Source organism: Gopherus flavomarginatus, chromosome 15 (genome assembly GCF_025201925.1).
Source record: "Gopherus flavomarginatus isolate rGopFla2 chromosome 15, rGopFla2.mat.asm, whole genome shotgun sequence".
NCBI classification, from domain to species: Eukaryota; Metazoa; Chordata; order Testudines; family Testudinidae; genus Gopherus; species Gopherus flavomarginatus.
Window position 1 is genome coordinate 33,478,167 of NC_066631.1, and position 25,999 is coordinate 33,504,165.

The 25,999-nt window shown below is 44.8% G+C and overlaps 1 protein-coding gene across 7 annotated transcripts in view; it reads right to left on the bottom strand.

Annotated features, from left to right (window-relative positions):
• The window catches only part of CHEK2 (checkpoint kinase 2), a 46,810-nt gene that overhangs the window by 12,253 nt on the left and 8,558 nt on the right, over positions 1-25,999 (bottom strand). For 6 of the 7 annotated variants that reach the window (XM_050924052.1, XM_050924047.1, XM_050924053.1 and 3 more), the window contains 6 exons: positions 22,163-22,310; positions 13,640-13,730; positions 5,823-5,931; positions 3,577-3,630; positions 2,191-2,252; positions 1,273-1,372 (listed from right to left, as the gene is read on the bottom strand). In XM_050924052.1, coding sequence (XP_050780009.1) covers positions 1,273-1,372; positions 2,191-2,252; positions 3,577-3,630; positions 5,823-5,931; positions 13,640-13,730; positions 22,163-22,310 — 564 coding nt within the window. The remainder of the gene's footprint in view (positions 1-1,272; positions 1,373-2,190; positions 2,253-3,576; positions 3,631-5,822; positions 5,932-13,639; positions 13,731-22,162; positions 22,311-25,999) is intronic. The other variant, XM_050924051.1, reaches the window with a different exon arrangement.

Sequence of the window (25,999 nt, forward strand, 5' to 3'; positions counted from 1 at the left end):
CCTGCAGCCTCCCCATCCTCCACCCCTGGGACACAGATTGACTGGTGAGGCTGTGCCCAACCCTGATAAAGCAAAAGGCCTGGGTCTGCCCCAGAAACACCCTGGGGCCCTGCCCCTCTGTGCCAGGAGCACCAGTTGTGAGGCAGGCAGTCTCAACAAGGACAGATCCAAGTATGGAGGGGCTCAGTATGGGGGGATCCAGGTGTGGGGTGAGAGGATTCTGTGGGAGACAATCTGGGTGCAGGCAGCTTGGGGGGAGGTGGGGTCTAGGTGTTGGGGGGGATCTGAATGCACAGAGGCTCATTGGGGAGGGTTCCAGGAGCAGGGGCAATTGGACTCTGCAGGGGCTTCCAGGTGAATGTGGTTGGGGCTCAGTGGAGGGGTGTGGGGGATCTCAACAGGGGGGTCTGGGAGCTGGGGCTTGGTGGGAGTCTGAGTGCAGCTAGTTGGGGGTCAGTGGTGTGGGGGTTTGGATGTGGGGACTCACGGTGGTGCAGGGGGTGGGGCTCATCAGGGTGGGGGTTTGAGTTCAGTGGAGGGGGTGGCTAAAGGGGTTGGGGTCTGGAGGCAGGGGGGCTCCAGATGCAGGGGTTGAGGTTCAGTGCGGTGGGGTCTGGGTATGGATGGCTAGGGGGGTTTCTGGGTGAGGCTTGGTGGGGGTGTCTGGGTATGGGAGGTCCAGATGCACAGGGGTTGGGTGGAGGGGGGAGCAGCTCCCCGTCCACTGACCCCTCCCTCTGCAGCTGAGGAGCAAAGGGGGCAGGAAGCAGGAGAGGATGCTGAGCTTCCTGCAGCTGGAGGAGGTTACTGAGGGTGGGTTTGACGGCGCTTGGGGCAGGGGCAGCGTGCAGAGCGGTGCTCCCTGGCTACCACTACGCGTAGCAGCCTGAGGGGGACCATCCTGCTGCTTCTGGGAGCCGCGTGGTGCGGTCCCTGACCCTGCTTGCTGGCTGGAGTGCTGGAGCAGGGCAAGTCCCAGACCACACTCCCCAACGGGAACTCGAGGGCCAGATTAAAATGGCTTGCGGGCTGGATTCTGCCCGCAGGCTGTAGTCTGCCCACCCCTGTGGAAGAGAATGGAACCTTTCCAGGTTGGTTAGCGTAATAACTAAAAGGAACACTGGCCTAAATCTCTTCTATGAATAATAAGAAGAGTTCACTTACTGCTGTAAAAACACATGCAAGCACAAATGATAGAATTAAAGAAGTTACACTGATTGCACAGTCAGAGAAAAACCATTTTTTAATTTATACAAATTCAGAACTATTTACCTTTACAGCCAACAGCATCTGATAAAAATAGAGCTTGCAGGTAGCTTCTTTCATTCTGGTTGATCTCGACACTCTGTCATATAACTCTCCTCCTTCCATCCTGAAACAGAAGTACAGAAAGCGATTCAATATACTGGTTTCATAAGTTAGTGCTCACTGGGAAAGCCTGAGACTGAAAAGCTTCTCTAAACAAAAAGAACCCACTGAAACGTAAAGTATATTCATTTTCTGAAATGTATCCATTGGGCACATGTTTATAAATTCTTAAACGTGACCTGCAAAGTAAAACTAAATTGGTCTTCAGCTGACTGAAACTAAACCCAGGAAAGCAGAAGCACTATTCCAAGGAAGTTCACCTTCTAAAAGACCATCTGGCCATTGCTTGTCAATGTAGCACAAAGCCTTGGAACACCTTCTATCCTCTTTGGGTAGCCAGGAGACTTCACCCTTCTCATCACACAAACCTGCAGATATAACAATCCATGCTCTCATCATCTTCAGACTGTACTACCTGGGACTGACAGTGAAGGCCATGCAGAAGCTGCAACTGGTTCATCATCTGGTCACCCACTTACCCTTCTCTGGCTCCCCAACAAGTTCGAGATCCAGGTTAAGCAGCAGATCTCGAACAGTAAAGCTCTCAATGATCCAGGCCTGCGCTCTTTTTAAAACTCTCTCTACTTATGTGATCCACTCACAGCAGCTGCAAATTGATCAGGATGACAGGGTAGAGAATCCTGCAGGAGTGGAGTGTCTCTACAGCTCCAAAAGAATGACTTTCCTGTCTGTCCTAACCCCCAGTTTTACCAAGGTTTTGGATAGCACCTGAGATAATCATAAAGTCAGGTTCAAGTTACATTATTTTACTTATGGCAGTAAAACCTTTACTCTGGAACAAATTGAATGCAAATTACTTACAATTCCAAAACAATATAATAATCTTCTGCATCAAAGAAGTTTTTTATCTTGATTAAGCAGGGCTAGCAAAAGAGGAAGAAAACAACAAAATGACACAATCATTTTATGAAAACTAATATTACAAGAAAATATTATCCAAGAAAATAATTTCAGAATGGTGTGCAATCCAAGGTATACATGGCAGGACACTATGCTGATATAGGTTGTCTTTCAAAAAAAAAATGCAAGTGAATTTTATATTAATCATAGTGAGACTAATGTGACAGGTTGTCTGCTTAATGCAAACATGTGCCATGGAAGTTTTCCCCAACCACATTTCTCTCAATGAACCTCAATCACAATCTGAAACCCCCTTTTTATTCTTATGATGAGTTCCCACACAGCTCTGCCAGTGCATTCTGCCTAGTCAATGATACTATTCTATTGTACTTGACTTCCCCTTTTGTGGGGGGTTTACATACAGCAAAAGGAAGATAGAGGTTTGTTTTTTTTTAAAAAAGGGTAAAATTTAGTAAATCCGCTAAAATTGCCAAAGGAATTCAGGAGCAGGTATAAGGTTTAATTTTTTTCCAATTAAATTTACTCAATTTCAAATTGATGCCGTGTCTAAGATATTTGGAAGTGTACTACTTTTGTGGGGTTTATTATTTAGGTCAATGGAAAGTTTTAAACAATGTTATCGAATTAACTCAGATCTGAAGATTCCCACACTGGAAGTTTTGATTGACTAGACAAGGGTAGTCAATAGGTCTCCACGGGCCTAATCTGGGCCACCAGACATTTTTGAATAGACCCTGAAATGTTTTTATTTACTTATCAATTTTTGTGTGTGTTTGTTTTTGTTTTTTTTTCTTTATTTCCTCTGGAGTCTGGACCTTGACTATACCTTGACACACAAAAAATACTACTACTTGACTACCCTGGATTAGAGTCTCTTTCCAGAAGCAGTTTCAACCATGTGGTTCTGTGGAGATTTGGTCTAGGCCAAAGCTAGGTCAGCAAGCTTGGCCATCTAGCAATATTCACAGGAAAGAGGTATCAAGGAAAGTCTTATTTTCTGATGCAGGTGGTTCAAGCAGAGACCAAGTAAAGAAAATGTCAATCCACATTTCAATTTCAGACATGCAAGTTTTGGAAAAGTTACAACAAGAAGGTAAAGATACAGGGTAGAACAGAAAGTGTTTTGTAACCTTATCTACAATAGTCATAATAAGTGGCCATTGCTACCCAATCAGGAAAAGACAAAATTAAAATTAAAAAGCTGTTCCTCCTAACTGTAACTGGAGCATTAGATTCCAGACTACAGTAACCCCAAAAGAAGGAGAGCAAGCAAGAAAAATCAGAATATACATTAAAAGATCAATCAGATTTTAAGACTATACTCACATGATTTATTTTCTTCAAAATCTCAATTTCAGTATTAACATTAAAAACTGGATCCTATTTAAAAGATAACTGAAGTGTCAGATAGAGCAAGCAGTAATACTGTTTATACAGAGACTTTTGCAGCAATGTACCTATGAAAACACAACATACATTTGCTCCATCCTAACAATTTAAAGGTGGCTACAATGTAAATAACAGAGCTCATCGGAAAAAAAAAATCTGCTGAAAATTTCAACAAAAATGGAAAAAGAATTCCTTAACTTAAAATCTTCCATGGGAAATTTTGATGTATTTGATGAAAAAAACAAAAGAAATCTAATTTTGGCCCAAAACTAAAATAATTTTATTCTGAAATGCTGCCACAGTACCTCATGGGAGTAATAGTTCGGGTGTCTCAGGCTCCCATTCTCCTGTATGGCTGGGCTCCCTGGTTAGACTACAACTTTCACAATGCAACATGGCCTCACCTCTTGGTACATCATGGGAGATGTAGTCCACTGAATTCTTTTTTTGTATGTACCCCATAATCAAGAAGCCCTTAACAAGTAAATTACCAAGGTTTATACAAAGAAAAAAGTAACTATAAATGCAACAGAATCAAAGGAGCCTTTCAAGTGCTATAGGAAGAGATTAAAATCAGACAAGCAACTGTGGTAGGATGAGGGACAGAGAGGGAAGGGAAATGGTGTTTCCGTAAACGTGGTAACTAACCGGCTATTCTTGTACCGGAGAAATGTTTCCAAAATAGCACAGCTGTACACATCTTATTGTCAAAATGCAGATACATAGGGTATCTTCTTGGCCAGTAAAATAATAAGCACCTGGCAACATCAACAGGATAGAAAGGAAGGAAACTGACAGCTGTGGTTGATCTGAGATGCACCGTGTCAGGGGGAGAGTGGGATGAAATAATTAGCCTGGAAGGACCTGCAGACACAGAACTCTGGAAGTGGGATTTTTTTTTGTTTTAAATCCCCCTCTTCTGATGCTTTCAGGATTTGGGCCTATCAGAGCAAGAAAGCCTTAGACCTGTGCATATTTCTTAGAACATTTATCATGGAGTTAACTGGAGCTTTTCTTGACTGTCTAAATAAGCTTTGATTTAAAATACTTTTGGATCTCAGGCTGTCCCTGGAAAAACTCACTATAGTCTGTCCCAACAAGAGGTGAAGGATCCTTCCACCTCAGAGGAGAGGTAACAAAAAGGAGTCTGCATCAAGCCATACTAAACACCAAGACCATTTGGACTAGACTATTAATTAATCTTAATTGTTTAATACACTTAATTTATTACAAATACTGTGGTTTGATTTATTTTTTTAAATATACACAAAGCTTCACACATTACAAAAATATATCTGAATACAGAAAACTTTAAATTATAGCGATAAACATTTATAATGTTCACAAAGGAGTACCAAATACTTCAGAACCACTGCAAGATGGTCAAAAAATAGATAGGAGTACTTGTGGCACCTCAGAGACTAACAAATTTATTTGAGCATAAGCTTTCGTGGGCTACAGCCCACTTCATCGGATGCATGCAGTGGAAAATACAGTAGGAAGATATATATATATATACACACACACACAGAGAACATGAAACAATTGGTGTTACCATACACACTCTAATGAGAGTGATCAGTTAAGGTGAGCTATTACCAGCAGGAGAGAAGAAAACTTTTTGTAGTGTTAATCAAAATGGTCCATTTGCAGCAGTTGACAAGAAGTTGTGAGGACCTGGGCGGAGGGGGGGGGGGGTTGGGGAGGGAGATAAGCATGGGGAAATAGTTTTACTTTGTGTAATGAACCATCCACTCCCAGTCTTTATTCAAGCCTAATTTAATGGTGTCCATTTTGCAAATTAATTCCAATTCAGCACTCTCTCGTTGGAGTCTGTTTTTGAAGTTTTTTTGCTGTAATATTGCGACTTCTAGTCAACTGTTGCAAATGGACCATTTGATTACCACTACAAAAAGTTTCTCTCCTACTGATAATAGCTCACCTTAACTGATCACTCTCATTAGAGTGTGTATGGTAACACCCATTGTTTCATGTTCTCTGTGTGTGTATAAATATATCTTCCTACGGTATTTTCCACTGCATGCATCCAATGAAGTGGGCTGTAGCCCATGAAAGCTTATGCTCAAATAAATTTGTTAGTCTCTAAGGTGCCGCAAGTACTCCTGTTCTTTTTGCGGATACAGGCTAACACGGCTGCTACTCTGAAAAAAATAGATACTTACTGTGTCTCTCACAGCGCTTGTTATAAATCTCCGTTTATTGATTATCTTTACAGCAACTTTGTTACATGTGGTCCTCTCAAATGCCAGTTTAACCTCTCCGCAGGCACCACTAATATAAAAATGTAGTTATGTTAAAGCTTGCAAGCACTTTTCAATATGTAGGTGACAAATAAAAATAGATCAAACACAGAAGGTGTTTGGTACATGATATTTATTACATGTGATTAGAATGCTGCTGTCTTCTAAACCTTTGAATACAACAGTCTGGGTGTGCAGTATTTAGATACATCAGTAGTAGGCACATTAGATTAGGATAGATGCTGGTAGCCACCAATGTTCTAATACAGAAATCAAATTACAACCAAAACTCCAAACTGAAAGCTATTAAGAGAATACTGAGGACAAGCACTGTTGGCATTTCAGCTGCACAAATTGCTAAAAACACAACAACAATCTCTCAAAACGTATTCTTACAATTTTGACTTAAGCTCACAAAGTCCACCCAGCCCCCATTAATACAGCCCAGTGGCAAAAGGACATTATAATACATGAAGTCCTGCATCACAAGGTTGCACAACTCTGAGCAACACATATAGCAACCAATTTATTTTTGATTATGAGATTATAGGAGGAAATCTATACAAATCCATTCAGACTTCTGTTTTCACTTTGCTGCTCTTTTATGATCTACAAAGACTTTTGGGAGAAAATTTCACTTTAAAGACATTTTATATTAAAAATATCAGGTCACCATTTCTCTCTTTGTTGCTTGAGGACCCAAACAGTGATGTCCCACAAGGGGCTATACTCTGACCTTCAGTTCTTCCTCCTGCTTGCAACCATGGGATAGAGAAAGGATACTGATTCAGAAAGTAACACGACTGCTAGCAAACTATTTCAAACCTGATTTTCTGCTCCTAAAAAAACCTGTTACCTACCTTTCGTAACTGTTCTTCGAGATTTGTTGCTTATGTCCATTCCATTCTAGGTGTGTGCGCGCCCATGTGTGCAGTAGTTGGAGATTTTTGCCTTAGCGGTTTCCATAGAGCTGGCCATGGCACTCTGGAATGCTGCGCTCATGCACTGGTATAACAGGCACTGCTGGCCCCACACCCTTTCAGTTCCTTATTGCTGACAACTCCGACAACTCCAACAGAGGGGCAGGAGGGCAGGTAAATGGACATGAGCAACACATCTCAAAGAACAACAGTTATGAAAAGGTGGGTAACTGTTTTTTCTTCTTTGAGTGCTTGCTCGTGTCGATTCCATTCTAGATGACTCAAGCAGTATCAATGGAGATGGGCTCGGAGTTCACGGTCTTGCACTCTGAAGCACTGCTCTGACAAAGTCAGCATCATCCCGAGCCTGCTGAGTAAGCGCATAATGAGTTGTGAATGTGTAGTTGGACCACCAGGTAGCAGCCCAACAGATTTCATGGACTGGCAATTGTGACAGGAAGACTGCCGATGACGCCTCCAACCTAGTCAAGTGAGCTGTCACAATCGCTGGCATGAGCACCTTTGCCAACTCATAACAGTAGAGGATGCAAGCCGTGATCCATGACGATATTCTCTGGGCAGACACTGGGCAACCCTTCATCCTGTCTGCAACAGCAACAAACAACTGTGTTGACTTACGGAACAGCTTCATTCTATCTATGTAGAAGGCCAGCGCTTGTCTGACGTCTAGGGTATGCACCCTGCATTCATCATCCGTCGCATGAGGCTTGGGACAGGGGACCAGTAAGTAAATGTCTTGACCAGTATGAAACTGGGAAACAACCTTGGACAAGAAAGCTGAGCGGGGGCACATTTGGACCGTACCCTTGTAGAAGACCACATATGGCAGCCTTGAGATGAGTGCCCTGATCTCAGACACCAGGCAGGCTGAAGTTATAGTGACCAAGAAAGAAACCTTCCAGGAGAGAGCAGAAAGCCAAGGGTTTGAAGTGGGGACCCATGCGCATTGACAGTACAAGATTCAGGTCCCAAAGGGGAACGGGGTCCCAGACATTCGGCTACAGGTGCTTCAGACCTTTCAAGAACCATGCCGTCATAGAAATGGGTGAAGACCGTCGTGCCTTGAAATGGAGGATGGAATGCCAAAATGGCTGCTAGATGGACCTTGACTGAAGAAAGCAACAGGCCCTGGAGCTTAAGGTGCAGCAGATAGTCATGGATGTCCTGCAGAGGGTCTTTTCAGCTCAAATGTGCCTGTCTGAGGCCCAGCACACAGACTGCTTCCACTTCACCATGTAGGTAGCCCTGGTGGAAGGTTTTCTGCTGCCCAGCAGGACCTACTGGACACTAGCAGAGCATGCCTGTTTGTCCAGACTTCACTACGCAGTAGCCAAGCTGTCAAGTGCAGTGATCCTGGGACAGCAGGTCCAGCTGAAGAGACAGTTGCAACGAGGTGGCTGCCGAAAGACTCCATGGCAGGCCACACCAGTGTTAGTGAGGCCACACTGGGGCTATGAGGATGGTGTTCACTTTGTCTTGCTTCACCTTTAGCAGTACCTTGTGGATCAACGGTACCAGTGGGAAGGCGTACATCAGGGCCCCCGACTACGGAATCAAGAAGGTGTCTGACAGGGAGCCCTTGTCCCTGCCCTGCAGAGAACAGAACACGTGGTATTTTCTGTTCTGCCTGGACATGAACAGGTCGACCTGGGGAGTCCCACACCATGGAAGATTAGGCTGATCACCTTCGGATGGAGCAACCATTTGTGCCGAGACGAGAAGGTCCTGCTGAGGCAATCTGCCAAGACGTTCTTGGTTCGAGGCAGGTGGGTGGCTACTAGATGAATGGCATACCACACACAAAAGTCTCAGAGGCTGAGCACCTCTCGACACAGGGCTGAAGACCTGGCACCACTCTGCCTGTTCATGTAATACATTACAGCAGTAATGTCCATGGACCTGCACCATCTTGCCTCTTAGGTGGGACAAGAAAGCCTGGCAGGCCAAGCGAACTGCTCTGAGCTTCCGGACATGGATGTGAAGGGCTATGTCACGTTGAAACCATCAGCCTTGGGTGCTGAGCTCACCCAGGTGGGCTCCCCAGTCCAGATCCAATGCGTTTGAAACCAGGGTAAGCAACGGGGACGGGGTCACAAAGGAAACTCCTTGCAGCATCGACTTGGTATCCAGCCACTAGTCCAGGGACGAAAGGACGTGGTTCAGCACCGTGATCACTCGGCCCAGGGCATGCCTGCTGGAGGTATAGACCAAGACCAGCCATGCTTGCAGAGGCTGTAGTAGAAGTCTAGCATGGCTGACCATGTGCATGCACGCGGCCATGTAGCCCATCAATTGCAGGCAGGCGTGGGCCACGGTGAGCAGATGGCTCCCTACATGGGAGATGAGGTCCAACATGGCCTGAAAACATGTTTCCAGGAGAAAGGCCCTGGCCCATGTGCAGTCGAGAACCACTCCAATAAACTCTACGCCTTGAACTAGTGTTAATGTGGACTTTTCTGTGTTTATCAACAAGCCAAGGTTGTGCCATGTGGAACAAACCAGATCAAGGCTCCTCTGCACTTGCCTTTGAGGAGCCAGTCGTCAAAAATCTGGACCCCTCGACGTCTCAGGTAAGCTGCCACTGGCGCCATGCACTTTGTGAACACACTGGGTGCCGATTCCGAAGACAGACCAAAGGACAGCGCCATGAACTGGAAATGGTGCCTTGCCACTATAAAACACAAGAAATGCCTGTGACCCGGGAATATGGAGACATGAAAGTAAGCATCCTTTAAGTAGAGAGTGGTGTACCAGTCTCCCGGATACAAGGAGGGGATGGCGGAGGCTAGGGAGAGCATGCAGAACTTCAAATTCTTGAGAGATTTGTTGAGGTTATGCAGGTGTAGGATGGTTCTTAGGCCCCCTTTTGCTTTCAGGATTAGGAAGTAGCGAGTGTAGAATCCTCTTCCTTCAATGTCCCCAAGGAACCTCATCCACAGCCTCCAGGCATAGGAGCTTTTTGACTTCCTGAACAAAGAGTTGCTCATGAAAAGGGTCCCTGAAGAGGGGGCAGGGAGGGAGGGGCAGCTGTGAATTGCAGGGTATAGCCCCACAATATTATATCCAAGACCCTAATCCACAACCATGCCAAACAGTAGGGGCGTAGACAGTTGAGGAAGAGAAGGGAAGGATCCAGGCAGCTGACTGGGGCGTCACTCTCGAGTGCACCCTCAAAATGAGTGGAGCCCTATATGGATATGCAAATGTGTATCCGCATCCATTCTGTGATCCACAAAAATTATCTGCGGATATCTGCAGATTTGCAGGGTTCTACACTGGGGACCGGGTTCTGGCTCTGAGGCATCTTCGCTAGAGCCCAGTCAGGGAGAGCAGCATGGGCAGCTGTGAGAATAGAGTCCAGTAGAGGGCAAACAAAATGATCAGAGGGCTGGGGCACATGACTTTTGTGCAGAGGCTGAGGGAACTGGGTTTATTTAATCTGCAAAAGAGTGAGGGGAGGGGGTTGATAGCTGCTTTCAACTACCTGAAAGGGGGCTCCAAAGAGGATGGATCGAGACTGTTCTCAGTGGTACCAGATGACAGAACAAGGAGTAATGGTCTCATGTTTCAGTGTGGGAGGTCTAGGTTGGATATTAGGAAAAACTATTTCACTAGGAGGGTGGTGAAGCACTGGAATGGGTTACCTAGGGAGGTGGTGGAATCTCCATACTTAGAGGTTTTTAAGGCCCGGCTTGAAAAAGCCTGGCTGGGTTGATTTAGTTAGGATTGCTCCTGCTTTGAGCAGGGGGTTGGGCTAGATAACCTCCTGAGGTCTCTTCCAACTCTAATCTTCAATGATTCTATGACACAGCCAGGGGCTGCTCTGAGTCCCATCCCTCCACACACTGAGGGCATGTGGAGGGTTCGCCATGACTCCCTGGCTGGGCTCCATGCTGGCCTGGCCGCAGGGAGGAGAGAGACCTGTGGACCTGCTGGGGCCTGCTCAGGCCCTGCACCCAGAGCCAGTGGAGGGTCAGCCGTGGCTCCCCACAGCTGCCCACATGGCTCTTACCGTGGCCAGGCTGCGGCTCCAAGCCATCTCCCTCCCCAGCCGGGTCCAGGAGAGCCACGCTGGCAACTGTGGGGAGCCGCAGCAGACCCTCCACCTGCCTTGGGTGAGGGGGCCTGAGCAGCCCCCTGCCCAGTATCCCTGCCCAGGGTAGGTGGAGGATCCGTGCTGCAGTTCCTAACAGCTGCTGACCCGGCTCTTAACATCAGAGCCCTGCGTAGATACAAAATTTGTATCTGCATCCGCACTGCTACCCGCAGAAATGGTCCACAGATATCCGCATCTGCGGATATAAAGCGGATACCCGCGATTTGCAGGGCTCTAAAAATGATCGCTTTTGGCCTCCTACGTGTTTGGCGGGCCCAGGTTATGCAGGTGAGGGGGAGGAAGAAAGGGTCAACGATGGCGGCAGGTGCAGCCAGAAGGGCTTACAAGCAGAATGCAGCATGTGCATGCCCAATGAGCAAAGGGTGGCTCTAGTATCCTTCAACCCATGCAGCCTGACGTCCATCTGCTCAGAGGAGAGACCAACCCTGTCAAAAGGCTGAATCAAGGTCTGGGAGAGGCCCGCTGTTTGGAGCCAGGAGTTGCGCAGCATAACCACCACCAACACGACCACTCGAGTTGCCAAATCCGCCTCATCCCAGTCCATTTGCAGGGTGTATTTGGCCACCGCGGTGCCCTCCTCCACCAGAGTGCCGAACTCCTGGGCCAAACTCTGCAGGAGTGATTCCTGGAACTTTTTGAGGCCGTCCCAGAGATTAAAATTATATCTGCCCAACAGTACTTGATGATTTGCCACCCGAAATTGTAAGCTGGTAGTCGAATAAATGTTTCTCCCAAAAAGATCAAGCTTTTTGGCCTCTTTGTTCTTGGGAGTCGAGGAGGCATGACCCTGCTTGTGACCCTTTGGCCGGAAGAAGATATTTCTTTTTAGCCCCTAACTACTACTAACAACTACACATAACAACTACTTAACTAACACTATATATAAACTATTTTCAAAAGGCCCTAAGGCACGAAGTTTGTAGGAGAAAAAAACACTAGCTCTTGCTAAGCAAGAAAGGCACTCCGACTAACTATCCCCGGTGGTAAGAAGGAACTGAGAAGGCATAGGACTGGCAACGCCTGATATACTGCCGCATGAATGCAGCACTCCAAAAGGCGCCACAATTGGCCCTATGGATACCACTAAGGCAAAAATCTCCAACGACCATGCACGCACCTAGAATGGAATCGACATGAGCAAACGCTCCAAGAAGAACTGTGAGTACTCAATCATAAATCTGAGTTTCACAATTAAAAGTATGTTTTAAACCCAAGTCAATTAGAAGCATATGGCCCAAACCTGGCTGTTTTAAGGAAAATATGTCTACCTGTATGCCATAATTCAGAGTTCCAGCTTTAACTGTTCTCATCATTCAGAGCTGAAAGCAGCAAATGGGCAGCTATAATCCCAGCAATCCGAGGAGCCCGTACTCTGATGGCCCAGCAGTGGAATAAGAGATGTCAAAACCATATAGATTGGGAATGAATGAACAAATCTGCTAAACTTCAGATTTACTGCCAGTGCTGTTAGCTACCTATTAACAAAGAAATATAATACCTTCTATTTCAACCTTGGATATTCAGAATAGAAAGACTTATTTTACAGACAGCACTAGGAACTTACTTTCAGGGGGACTATATTTCAAATAGGCAGTAACTAACCACTTACAAGACAGGCAACTGAAAAGAGGACTTTGCATTAAGGAGTAAGAATTCTTTGAAGTGAAAAATTAATTTGTCCTATTAACATCTCAAAAAAAATCATATGAGGAAGAACACTACAGAAAGTAAACTACTGTCCATTACTGATGCTAAAATTTTTCCAATACTCTCTGCAAAACAAACTTCTTCAACAAGGCCTTCAAATCCTACCTCCTCCTTTTAACAGCTTTATATGCATGTACAAGTGCTCCCTGTAAAGCAGAAGGAAACTACAGTGAAAGACAGATGTAAAAAAAAAAAAAAATCAAAACCACCTCAGTTACCACATTATCTGACTGCTGCAGCTTGTCATCAGTTTCTCCCCACACACATATAAAGCCACTGTTTGCCCATTTCCCTCATACACTGATCTTAATGTAAACACTGCAGGACACAAGTCCACACCCAGATTCTCTCCCGCACAGAGACACTCCCTGAGCTGAGTGCATTAGGGAGCAAGTTACACCTCCTTGAGTCTCACAGTATATTAATAATTGATTAGAAAGTCAGAGGGACCATTGTGATCACATGGTCTGACCCCCTGTATAATTGTATTGGCATCCAGCTGCACAAGCACCAGCACTGATCTACTGATCTAAGTTAGCATAGCCTCTGGATGCTCTAACTGGCTATGATCTCTTCTAATGAAAAATAAACAAGTTGTGAACTGACATAATTCAGGTGTGCTCCACCCAGCTCCGGCCCATTTTGCCAGGCCATGGTGGGGCTGCTGACAAAGGAGACACTTACACTGATTTATGCCAGGTAAAAACTGCCCTACACCGAGAGAATTCTCAGCTCGTCAGTTAAGGCCAGATTTTCACCTAAGTGGCAAAAAGTGGCCGGAGTAGGATGAGAGAACCTGGACCTTCGTCTTTTATTCGTCTGAAAAGCATCGTGTTTTTGTTTGTATTACCATAGTGCCTAGGATGGTATTATTGAAACAGCACTAAAATAATAGCAAATAGTTAATACTAGTTACAGTTCAAACATCATCCACACAAAACTAAAGGAAAATAAGTCCTAAGTATGGTGCTTACCTTCCCAAAGTCTTTGACATGATATATTTCTCTCTCAATTCTCTGGGATACGCTGACTGATCATCCACCATAAGATCAGAAAATACAAACGCTGAGAAGATGAGTGGAGATAATTTTTTGTTACTAACTTCAAAGACTTTGTTACAAGGAGTAACTACTATTCCTAAATGTTAATATTCAACAACTAAGAGAGTGCTGTACATTAGAAGTAAACATAACTGAAACAAAAAATTATATTAAAAAACCATTGCCCACGTTTTTGAAACTTTTGTTCTTTAAGATGTGTCACACATGTACATTCCACCGTAGATGCATGCATGCCCCACGCACAGATGTTGGAGATTTTTGTCCCTCAGTGGCACCAGTCAGAGTTGCTGGAGAGCCCTCTGTTGCCACACACTACTGTATGCTGGTATAAAAGGACACTCCAACCCCTCTCAGTTCCTTCATACTGGACAGACTCCAATGTGGAATGGATATATGCAACCCATCTCAAAGAACAACAGTGACAGAAGAGTAGGTAATATTTTCTTCATTGAGTGGTTGCACATGTCCATTCCACTGTAGGTAACACAAGCAAACAGGTACGGAGGTGGGTTCAGAGTCTACCTGAACAGAGAGTGTAAGACCATCAATCCAAAACTTGCATTGTCTCTGGACTGACAGGAAATGGCATAATGAGAAGTAAAAGTGTGGACTGAAGACCCCGCTGCTTTACAAATGTCTACAATCTGCACTTGCATCAAGAAAGCTGCAGAAGGTGCCTGCGCTCTGGTAGAATGCGCCAATACTCAATCTAGAGGGATTGTATTAGCTAGTGGGTAGCATAAAAAAAATACATGAAGAGATCCAAGATGAGATTTTCTGAGAGGAAACTGGTTAGCCCTTAGCTCTGTTTGCAACTGCTACGAACCACTGCACAGAGGATCTGTTACCCAAAACTGGGCCAGCTAGAAAGCTTAGGGAGGACTAATGACCCACCAGAGTTTGGCAGAAAGCAGCACTTTTATTATACTGATAGCTAAGCTCAAAAGCAGGCGGGGCGGGGGTCACACACACACTTGCATACTCACACTCCCATGCTAACCATGTGGAATTTTATTTTCTTCAGGAATTTGTTCAACTCTCTTAGGTCTAAAATAGGCCTGAGGCCTTTTTTGTCTAGTAGATCAGGAAGTAGCAGGAATAGAAACCCTTATCCCTGAGGTTCAACAGTACTTCCTCTAGGGCCCCTGACTGAAGAAGAGATTGGACACCCTGTTGAAGAGCAATCTCATGAGAGTGGTCCCTGAAGAGGGTGGGTAGAGGAGAAGAACTGAACTGGATGGCATACCGTAGTTCCACCATGCTTTCAGACTGGTAGGTCTTACTTATGTGAGCCCAAGCACTTACGAAGTGGGATAAGCGATTAGTAACAAACAATGAGGAACAGATGGGGCTATGGTGACAGGTTCACTGTCCTTGACAAACCCATCCAAATGACTGTTTGGATGAGGCAGCTGGATTGGATAAGCCCACTGATGACGAAGAGAAGAGCGGTGGAGGGCATCTCTTATAACTTCTGTCCTTTTTCCTTAGTGGATCATGGGATTGGGAAGCAAACCCCTGCTCTCTGTATAGCTACTGTGGGCAACACTGCTTTCTTTTTGCTGATGGGGTATAGACTCCAAGAGATTAAGTGTTGCCCTGGAATCCTTAAGGTTATGAAGCCTGTTGTCCGTTTTCTCTGAAAAGCTGGAGGGACCTTCGAAAGGACAGTACCGGATAGTCTGCTGTACCTCTAGAGGTAGCCCCCAGACAACCGCAACCACGAACACCTTCTCACAGCAACAGCCAACACCATGGTTCAAGCAGCTGAGTCTGTGCTATCCCAACTGTCCTGCAGGGCAGTCCTAGCGACCAGTTTACTCTCTTCAGCCATTACTGCAAACTTTTGTCTTCAGTCCTCAAGTAGTTTGTCTTTAAATTTCATCTCTCCCAGAGGCGAAGTCATGTTGACTCAAGAGAGTTTGTTGATTTGCAATCCTGAGTTGCAGGCTTCCTGAGGAATAAAATTTGTGACCAAACAGATCCAGCTTCTTTGAGGCTTTGCTTTTTGGCACAGAAGCTTTTTGTCCCTCTCTATCATTGGCAGCTGCCACAAGAGAACACAGAGTGGGGATGAGAGTAAAAATGTTCATACCCTTTACAGGAGACAAAGCACCTCCTCTCAGCTCATTTTGCTGTGAGGTCCCAGGAGCAGGGGGCCTGCCTAAGGGCCTTGACTGGCTCCATGATGGTTTCATGGTTGCACCATGGTGCTGTCGCTGATACCAGGATGTCCACCAACTTGTGAGAGCTTTCATGCACCTCTTCTGCCTGAATGTCAAGTACAGAGGCCACTATTTTTAAAAGATGTTGATGAGCAATGTGCTCCTCTGGTGGTGTCACTTAACTGCTCAACCACCTCATCAGGTGACAAGGATGAAACAGACATCTGAGGTGGAGCTTAGTCTGTGACTAGTGGCTGGGGGTGCCTGAGTGGCTTCTGGATGCTCAGTACCAGGGAACGGTGCTCTCGGTACCAATGCCTCTGGTGCACTCTCCATGTCAGCGAGCAAGATGCTTCAAGGGAAGTTCTAGATGGGGGGTACACCAGAATATGTCCAGAATGACCATTAATACGGGCTCAAGACCCATCCTTGCCTGGGCCACTGACCCTTAGAAGGATCCCAGTGCATGGCCCATGGTCCCAATGATTCTGATGGGGAGGTATGTTCCCCATCCTGGGCGAGATACAGAGAACTTCACCTCTAAGTCCAAGGAAAAGAGTCAGATGCTTCTGACAACGGAAGTTCAAATCCAGAATGGACTGGTAAGACGTAGTCCGAGCCCGAGGACAGCAGTACCAGGGAAATCATGGGAGACTTTCCTCTAAACAACATGGATTTCTGTGGAGGCTTGGGTAGCAGCATCACACGATCTCGATGAAGCAAGGTATGAAGCACAGGCAGTACCAAGAAGCTAAGCAAGTCTCTTGCGGCTGCATATGCCTCCAGAGTTGCTGCAATTGGCACCTTCTGTTGGCGCCATAAATGTCTTTCGGGGAAATGTCTGGCACAGGCTTCAGAGGCAGCAATCCCCTCTTGGGAAGCCTTAAGCATTCTGAACGGGATTTATCCCACAAATGCTTCTTCTGGTCTCTGGTTCTGTCAGGGTACCAACACAGGCAAGCGAGGCACTGAACCAGAGGACTGCCTAAGCCTTTTCTTTGGTACTCGGGAACAATCCCAAGGAGCAGCAGACATTCCAGCAAAGAGCTCCATACTGAAGTAAATGTACATGGGGCACTCACCCCATGTGACGACTCTGATAGGGGTCAAAGTGCTGCATCCACAAGCAAGCACTTAAGCCTAGTCATGCTATCTTTTTTCAAGCGGAGCTTGAAACCTTTGCAGATGTAACATGGGATTCCCCCAAACATTTCTAACAGCTCAGGTGTGGCTCATTGACTTGCATGGGTTTCACAGAGGTCCAGCAGGACTTAAAACCTGATGAACATGGCATCATTCCGGTAGCTGTACCAAAAGATAGAAAGTATCAAGAGAGACCAAATGCAGCAACGCAGTACTAAAAATTGTCCAACACTAACTATAACTGACAAATTAGTAAACAGGATCTATATACAGAAAAGGAGTGAGGAAAGCACTTGAGTTAACAAGTTTGAATTACCATCACTGGTGGTAAGGAACTGGTTGGGAAGTCATGGTGGTTCCTCTCATATCACCATGTGGTGGTGTGTGGTGACAGAGGGCACACCAGCCATCCCAACAGGTACTAGTGAGGAAAAAATATCACCAAGACCTGTACATGGGGCGCACACACACACCTACAGTAAAATGGACATATGCACAGTCATATGGCAGCATCTTATGTATAAAAGAAACAAACTAAAAAATGAGAGAGAGGATTTTTTTTTGTAGTGTTGCAATGAATGCATGATTCTCACTCTTAGGCCTGGTCTACACTACGCGTTTAAACCGAATTTAGCAGCGTTAAACCAATTTAACCCTGCACTCGTCCACACAACGAGGCTCTTTATATTGATATAAAGGGCTCTTTAAACCGGTTTATGTACTCCTCCCTGATGAAAGGAGTAGCGACACTGCTTTCTTTCGGTATTGCTATCTCGGATTAGGGTTAGTGTGGCCGCAAATCGACGGTATTGGCCTCCGGGCAGTATCCCACAGTGCACCATTGTGACCGCTCTGGAAAGCCATCTGAACTCGGATGCACTGGCCAGGTAGACAGGAAAAGCCCCATGAACTTTTGAATTTCATTTCCTGTTTGGCCAGCGTGGAGAGCTCACCAGCACAGGTGACCACGCAGAGCTCATCAGCACAGGTAACAATGCAGTCTCCTGAGAATTGAAAAAGAGCTCCAGCATGGACTGCACGGAAGGTACTGGATCTGATCGCTATATAGGGAGAGGATTCTGTGCTAACAGAACTTCATTTCAAAAGACGAAATGAAAAAACATTTGAAAAAAACTTTCCAAGGCCATGATGCAGAGGCCACATCAGGGACTCAGTACAGTGCCGTGTAAAAGTTAAGGAGCTCAGACAAGCCTACCAGAAAACCAAAGAAGCAAATGGAAGGTCCAGGGCAAGGCCAAAAACATGCCGCTTCTACGCTGAGCTGCATGCAATTCTAGGGGGGTCCGCCACCACTACCCCACCCCTGTCCGTGGATTCCGAGGTGGGGGTGGTAATCTCAGCCATGCCTGAGGATTCTGCGGACGGGGAAGATGAGGAGGAAGAAGAGGAGGATGAGCTTGCATAGATCACACAGCACTCCGTTCTCCCCAACAGCCAGGAACTTTTTCTCACCCAGACGGAATTACCCTCCCAGCCCTCCCAAGCCACTAGCCCAGACAATGAAGCCATGGAAGCAACCTCTGGTGAGCGTACCTTTGTAAATATAAAACATGGTTTAAAAGCAAGTGTTTTTTAATGATTAATTTGCCCTGAGGACTTTGGATGCATTCGCGGCCAGTATAGTTATTGGAAAAGTCTATTAACATGTCTGGGGATGGAACGGAAATCCTCCAGGGACATCTCTATGAAGCTCTCCTGGAAGTACTCCAAAAGCCTTTGCAGAAGGTTTCTGGGCAGGGCAGCCTTATTCTGTTCTCCATGGTAGGACACTTGACCATGCCATGCATGTAGCAAGTAATCTGGTATCATTGCATGACAAAGCCTAGCTACGTATTGTCCCAGTGATTGCTGGCATTCAAGCAACATCCGTTCTTTATCTCACTGTGTTATCCTCAGGAGAGTGATATCGTTCATGGTAACCTGGTTGAAATTCAGAAATTTAATTAATGGGACAGAAATGGCCATTCCTATGGGCTGTTTGCCTGTTGCTTAAAAGAAATCCTTCCTTGCAGGTAGCCAAGCAGGGACGGGGGGAGGAGGGGAGGGATTGGCACTGAGCTTTTTCAAGTTTGGCTAGCAGTGATCTTCCATACCAGCCACACGGTAGGGGGAGGGATAAAGTGATCATCCCAGATAATTGGATGGGGGAGTGGTTTCTGCTGCTGCATGTTAACAGGAAAGCAGCAGCACTGAACAGGATTTGCTTGGTATTTGAGAAAGGAGGGCACTGTGCACATGAAGGCTGCAGAAGCTGAAAGACAATGGTTTATCATGGATGCATGCAAGCTGAATTCTGCTGCCCGGACCTGCATCTGTGAGATCTCTAACACCAGAGCCGCAGGCACTCAATATTAAGATGCAAAATGCAACCTTGTAGAGAAATCACACGTGCTATGTAAGGTGAACAGTGTTGTTCACCGTGAAAGAGTATAAACATTGTTCTGTAAAATGTATCTTTTCAAATACTTCTCTCCCTTTTTTATCTCCCTCAGGCAGCTGCAAATTTTTCAAGCCTCCCTACTCCATCCCGAAGGCTATCTCAGATAAGGCGGAGGAAAAAAAAGACATGAAGCGAAATGTTCTCAGATATCATGGAAGTAACCCACAGTGAAAGAGCTCATCTGAATGAGTGGAAGGACGTGGTATCAAATTACAGGAAAGATGCCAGTGAACGCGAGGACAGCAGGGACCAAAGTGAGGAGAGGAGAGACACTTAAGATGAGAGGTGGCGGCAGGAAGATCAGAGGTATAGGCAGGAAGATCAGCAGTGGCGGATGCAACGCTGGGGCTGCTGCGTGATCAAACTGACATCCTCCGACATCTGATGGACCTTCAGAAACAGCAGAAGGGTCACAGAGTGCCGCTGCAGCCCCTGTGTAATCACCCTCAGCACTCACCATGTTCCATATCCTCCTCACCCAGACGTGTAAGAATGCATGGGGGAAGGCTTCGTGTACCTGCCCACTCCACCCCCGTGGACAGCCCAACCAAAAGGCTGTCATTACTTTGAAATATTTTTAGTGGCCTTTTCCTTCCCTCCTATCCTCCTCCCAAACCACACCCGGGATACCTTGTCAGTTCTCTCTCTCTTTTTATAATGAATTAATAAATACAACATGATTTTTAAACGATAGTGACTTTATTTCCTTAGAAAGCAAGCTGTAATCGAAGCGGGAAGGTTGGTTGCTTACAAGGACTGAGTCAATCAAGGGGGAGGGGTCATCAAGGGGAAACACACACAGCAGTCAGACCGTACCCTGGCCCATGATGAAACTCTTTTTCAAAGCTTCTCTGATGTGCACCGCTTCCTGGTGCGCTCTTCTAATCGCCCTCGTATCTGGCTGCGCATAATCAGCGGCCAGGTGATTTGCCTCAGCCTCCCACCCCACCATAAAGGTCTCCCCCTTACTCTCACACAAGCTGTGGAGCACATAGCAAGCAGCAATAACAATGGGGACATTGATTTGGCTGATGTCAGAGGCCAGCATGCCTTTAAACGGCCAAATGCACATTCTACCATCATTCTGCACTTGCTCAGCCTGTAGTTGAACAACTCCTGACTCCTCTCCAGGCTGCCTGTGTATGGCTTCATGAGCCATGGCATCAAGGGGTAGGCTGGGTCCCCCAGGATAACTACAGGCATTTCAACATCCCCAACTGTTATATTCTAGTCTGGGAAATAATTCCCTTGCTGGAGCCGTTTAAACAGAGTAGCGTTCCTGAAGACGTGAATGTCATGAACCCTTCCCGGCCATCCCACATGGATGTTGGTGAAACGTCCCTTGTGATCCACCAGTGCTTGCAGCACCATGGAAAAGTACCCCTTGCGGTTTATGTACTGGGTGCCCTGGTGCGCCGGTGCCAAGATAGGGATATGGGTTCCATCTATCGCCCCACCACAGTTAGGGAATCCCATTGCAGCAAAGCCATCCACTATGACCTGCACGTTTCCCAGAGTCACTACCTTTCGTAGCAGCAGCTTAATGATTGCTTTGGCTACTTGCATCACAGCAGCCCCCACAGTAGATTTTCCCACTCCAAATTGATTCCCAACTGACCAGTAGCTGTCTGGAGTTGCAAGCTTCCAGAGGGCTATTGCCACTCGCTTCTCAACTGTGAGGGCTGCTCTCATCTTGGTATTCTGGCATTTCAGGGCAGGGGAAAGCAAGTCACAAAGTTCCATGAAAGTGCCCTTACGCATGCGAAAGTTTCGTAGCCATTGCGAATCGTCCCACACCTGCAAAACTATGCGGTCTCACCAGTCTGTGCTTGTTTTCCAGGCCCAAAATTGGCTTTCAATGGCTAGAACCTGTCCCATTAACAGCAAGATCTCCAAAGCGCAGGGGCCCGCGGTTTGAGAGAATTCTGTGTTCATGTCCTCATCACTCTCGTCGCCGCGCTGCCGTAGCCGCCTCCTCCTCGCCTGGTTTTGCAGGTCCTGGTTCAGCATAGACTGCACGAGAATGCGCAAGGTGTTTACAACGTCCACGATTGTGGTCTTGAGCTGAGCAGGGTCCATGCTTGCTGTGCTATGGCATTTGCACAGTTCATCCAGGAAAAAAGGCGCGAAACGGTTGCCTGCTGCTTTCACAGAGGGAGGGGTGAGGCTGTACCCAGAATCACCCGCAACAAAGTTTTTTGCCCCACCAGGCACTGGGATCTCAACCCAGAATTCCAAGGGGCAGGGGAGACTGTGGGAACTATGGGATAGCTACCCACAGTGCAATGCTCCGGAAATCGACATTAGCATCAGTACGTGGATGCACACCACCGAATTAATGTGCTTACTGTGGCCGCGTGCACTCGACTTTATACAATCTGTTTTAAAAAACGGTTTCTATAAAATCGGAATAATCCCGCAGTGTAGACGTACCCCTAGATCAAATGTAATATCTGCAAATACTTTTAACTCACCTTTTAAAATTTACTAATTTCAGGTGCATATAACAATGTTCAAGATTTTGTGTACAAAAAGTAGTGGGCAAATATAAAATATTACCTTTAACCATGGTTTCCATCTATTATTTTCTCTCTAGAGCATTTAGAAGGAGCACAATTTTAAGAAAGACGCTATTTAAAATCAATTTGTCTTTGTACTTTATTTTACCTTTGTTAGTCTGTACAGACAGTGCAATTTCAGAATTGTGAGTCAATGGGAGCCTTTTCCCTTTCCCAATGAGCTCTTTATTTAAAAAAGTCCCATTTGCACTGTGGTCCTCAATGTAGGCAACACAGGAGTTTCTTGGTCCCATTTCCTAAAAAAAAAAAAAAAAAAGAAAAAAGTAACAATACAGAAAGATGGCTTTTATCCTGAGGCTGTAATGAACCATATCAGAGTTAATAACAATTTATTTTCCTTAATTAAGGAAATAATACATCATGAAAATGGTTTTGAACAATGTGTTTGGCAACACTCTGTTATCGGTGGTGAAGAAGAAAAGAAAGGAAGCCAGTCCCTGCAGAAGAGAGAAAAAGATGATGGAGACAGCCAGTGACTGGAGCCTAAGGAAAAGTGAGGATGATGTACATGGGACTGCAAGAGATAACATGAAACAAATTCATATCTACACCAGGATGGTCTACATGATCGGTGACTCCATACTCAGAAGAACTGACAGGCCTGTTATCACACCAGATCTAGAGAACAGAAAAGTGTGCTGTCTGGCAAGAGCAAGGATACAAGAGTGGATGTGAGACTGGAGAGGACCTGATGGGAGCAAGGAAAAATCCAGTGACTGTTCTGCATGTTGGGATGAATGACACTGCTAGATTCCCATTGGAATGGATCAAGGACGACTACGCTCAGCTGGCTAAGACATTTACAGATGTGGAAGCTCAGATGATTTTCTGTGGAATACTTCTCATCCCTAGAGAAGAAGGGTGATGACATGAAAACATAATGAAGATCAACTGAGGGCTCAAGGATTGGAGCTACAAGGCAGGTTTGGGGATGATGAATCATTGGGAGGCATCTAGGGAAGGACGACTCTTCTCAACAGATGATCTCCAGTCAAATACCTAGAATATTAATCTTCTGGCACCAAGGTTGTTATGACTGATAAGTGGGGAGGCCTGACGGAAACAACTGAAATGCTTGTACACAAATGAAAAGAGTCTAGGCAATAAAATGGAGGAACTGGAACTACTGGTGCAGGAGGTCAAACAAGATAGTATAGGGATCACAGAAACATGGTGGAATAGCACTCATTACTGGAATATAGTTATTGAAGGGTATGTGCTGTTTAGAAGAGACAGGAATAAAGGTAAAGGTGCTGGGGTAGTGTTGTACATCAACAAAGCAGTAAATTATAAAGAAATACAAAGCTATACCATAGACAAAACAGAATCTGTTTGGGTCAAAATCACTTTGGGGAAGGATTGTAAAAGAGCTTCTGTGGGGATAGTGTTAGGGACCTGCTATAGATCTGATGTGATTATTGGGCCTAAAAATTTACTTTAAATTCAACAGTGAAAAGTAAGTGAAAGTTCACCAAATGTTACAACCTATAACAACTGTTAATAGACAATAGGTCGAGTTGTTTTTAATAATAGTTATGAATAAGTGCAAAAAAAAAAAGAGACAAAAATTAGATTCGTCCTAACAAAAAACGGCCTACTAATATAGGTTAACACCTGTTAAAATCATGTTTAGTTAAAAAAAAATGTAAAGTCAGAAATGAATTAACTAAAATTAGTGTGGCAAATATTAGGCCTAGCTGGTGAACAAAATAATAAGGGGGATGAACTATGATGCCTACTTTTCCCCCTTCGGGAGTTCTTAAAAGAGACTTGGGGGAGCAGGGGGGGGGGACTGAAGAGATCACTGTCCTGTCCCACCTTGCATCCTCACTCATCTCGTCTTGTCTCATCTTCTCTGACCCCAAGACAGAAGGAGCAGACCAGACTGAAAGACTTTCAGCCCAAGAGGAAGGCCAGTAGGCCTTGCTCTTGTTCAAGGAACTTTTGTTTTTCACTTGAAAGTCCTAAAAATCATTATATCATCATGACATCCAGCCCATCTGTGTGGATACCTAATTGCCAGCAGCGCAGAGGCACGCAAGGATCCTGTTCCACCCCCTTTCCTTTTGTCCCCTTTCCTTCCTGTCCTATCTTATGTCTCATTCTCTTGGCTTGTCATCAAATCCTCAAATCAGCTGCACTGCATCAGCACAGGCAGTTGAGATGACCACAATCCTGCCCTGTCAGAGGGAGGAGAAAAACCCAATTTAATTTAAACTGAATTTAAAGGAGAAAAACCCAATCAGATGATGTGTATGAGAATCCAAGCAACAGGTGTCACAGTCAACCTGCCAGACAAAGCATTCATTCATAACTGTCCAATGTTCCAAAAACATCAACAAATCTGAATTTCCTCTACCTTTTCTATCATCTCTCTCCCCACCATCTTGTGTCTATTTGTTAGAAACAGAAGTAAATACTCTTCATATATCATAACTGAAAGTAAAATTACCCTTTTTTGATGGAAAGGTTAATAAAAATAAAAAACTAATATTGTAAAAATTTTAATTAAGTTAGTTTTGCATAATTATTCAATTTCAGTTTCAATATAAATGCCTGTTTTCATTTCTTGTTTTTTTCTGTGTTTAAATCAATAAACTTTCAGTTTTAAAATAAATACCTTTAAGTGTTTGCCAAGAAACCAAGTAAAACCAAGGCCTCCATTAAAAAACAAAAACAACTAAGTATCACTGTTTTAATGTTACACAATAAAAAAGTTAAACACCTTTAACTCTTTTTAGCCCTTAAAATCAATACAAGAGACCCCTAGGTCAGACTCAGACATGGACAGTGATCTCTTTAATATTATTAAAGAGACAAATACTGTTGGGAATTGTAGCATAATGGGATACTAACCTCCCAGATACAGATGGGAGAATAAATGCTATTAATACTGTTGGGGTACAATTATTCTTGGATATGACAGATGACAGTTTTCTTCATCAAACTGTCATGGAACCGACAATTTAAGACTAGATTTTAGTAAGTAGTAAGGACATCATAGAAGAACCGATCGTAGGAAATAACCTTGAATCGCGTGATCACAAGTTGATTCAGTTTAAATTAAATACGGACGCTCCCCAACTTACGCAAGCACTCCATTTTGGAACACCTTGAGTCACTCGAATTTTGTGTAAGTTGGAAACATATCCAAGCATTACGCAGAAAAACAAAACAAAAACACATTCCTATTTCTAGCTTATGGAACTTCTTCCGTAACTGTGGATTTGCATAAGTCGGGTTTGCGTAACCTAGGGGCATCTGTAGAAGGATAATCGAAACCAGATCATCAGCTATGGTTTTTTATTTCAAAAGGGCAAAGTTTAGGATATTAAGAGAACTAGTTTAAGAAGTCAACTGGACCGAAGAGCTCAAAGACTTAAAAATGCAGAGGTGGTGTGGAATTTCTTCAAAAAAAAAAAAAAAAGTGATTCAGCCAGTTACAGACCAGTTAGTTTGCCCTGTGGTATGCAAGATTTTAGAGCAAATTGTGAAGGAAAGGATAATGAAATTCACAGAAGTAAGTGTAATGGGGATGTAACGCAACATGGATTAAACAAAGGTAGATCATGCCAGATTAACTGATTTCCTCCTTTCAGAAAATAATTGAATTTTTAGATAAGGTAAGTGCAGTAGATTTAACATATGTGGACTTCACTAAAGCATTTGACACAGTACCACATGGGCAATTAATAGTTAAATTACAGAAGATGGGGATCAGCATAAGCATTGTAAGGTGGATAAGGAAGTGGCTAAAGGAGAGAAGGCAATGGGTTGTGCTGAAAGTTAAATTATTGGACTGGAAAGAGGTTAATAGCAAAGCTCCTCAAGGACTAGTCTTGGGACCAATGTTATTTTTAATAATGACCTTGCACAAAAAGTACAAGTGTGCTAATTAAATATGATGATAATACAAAGTTGGGAG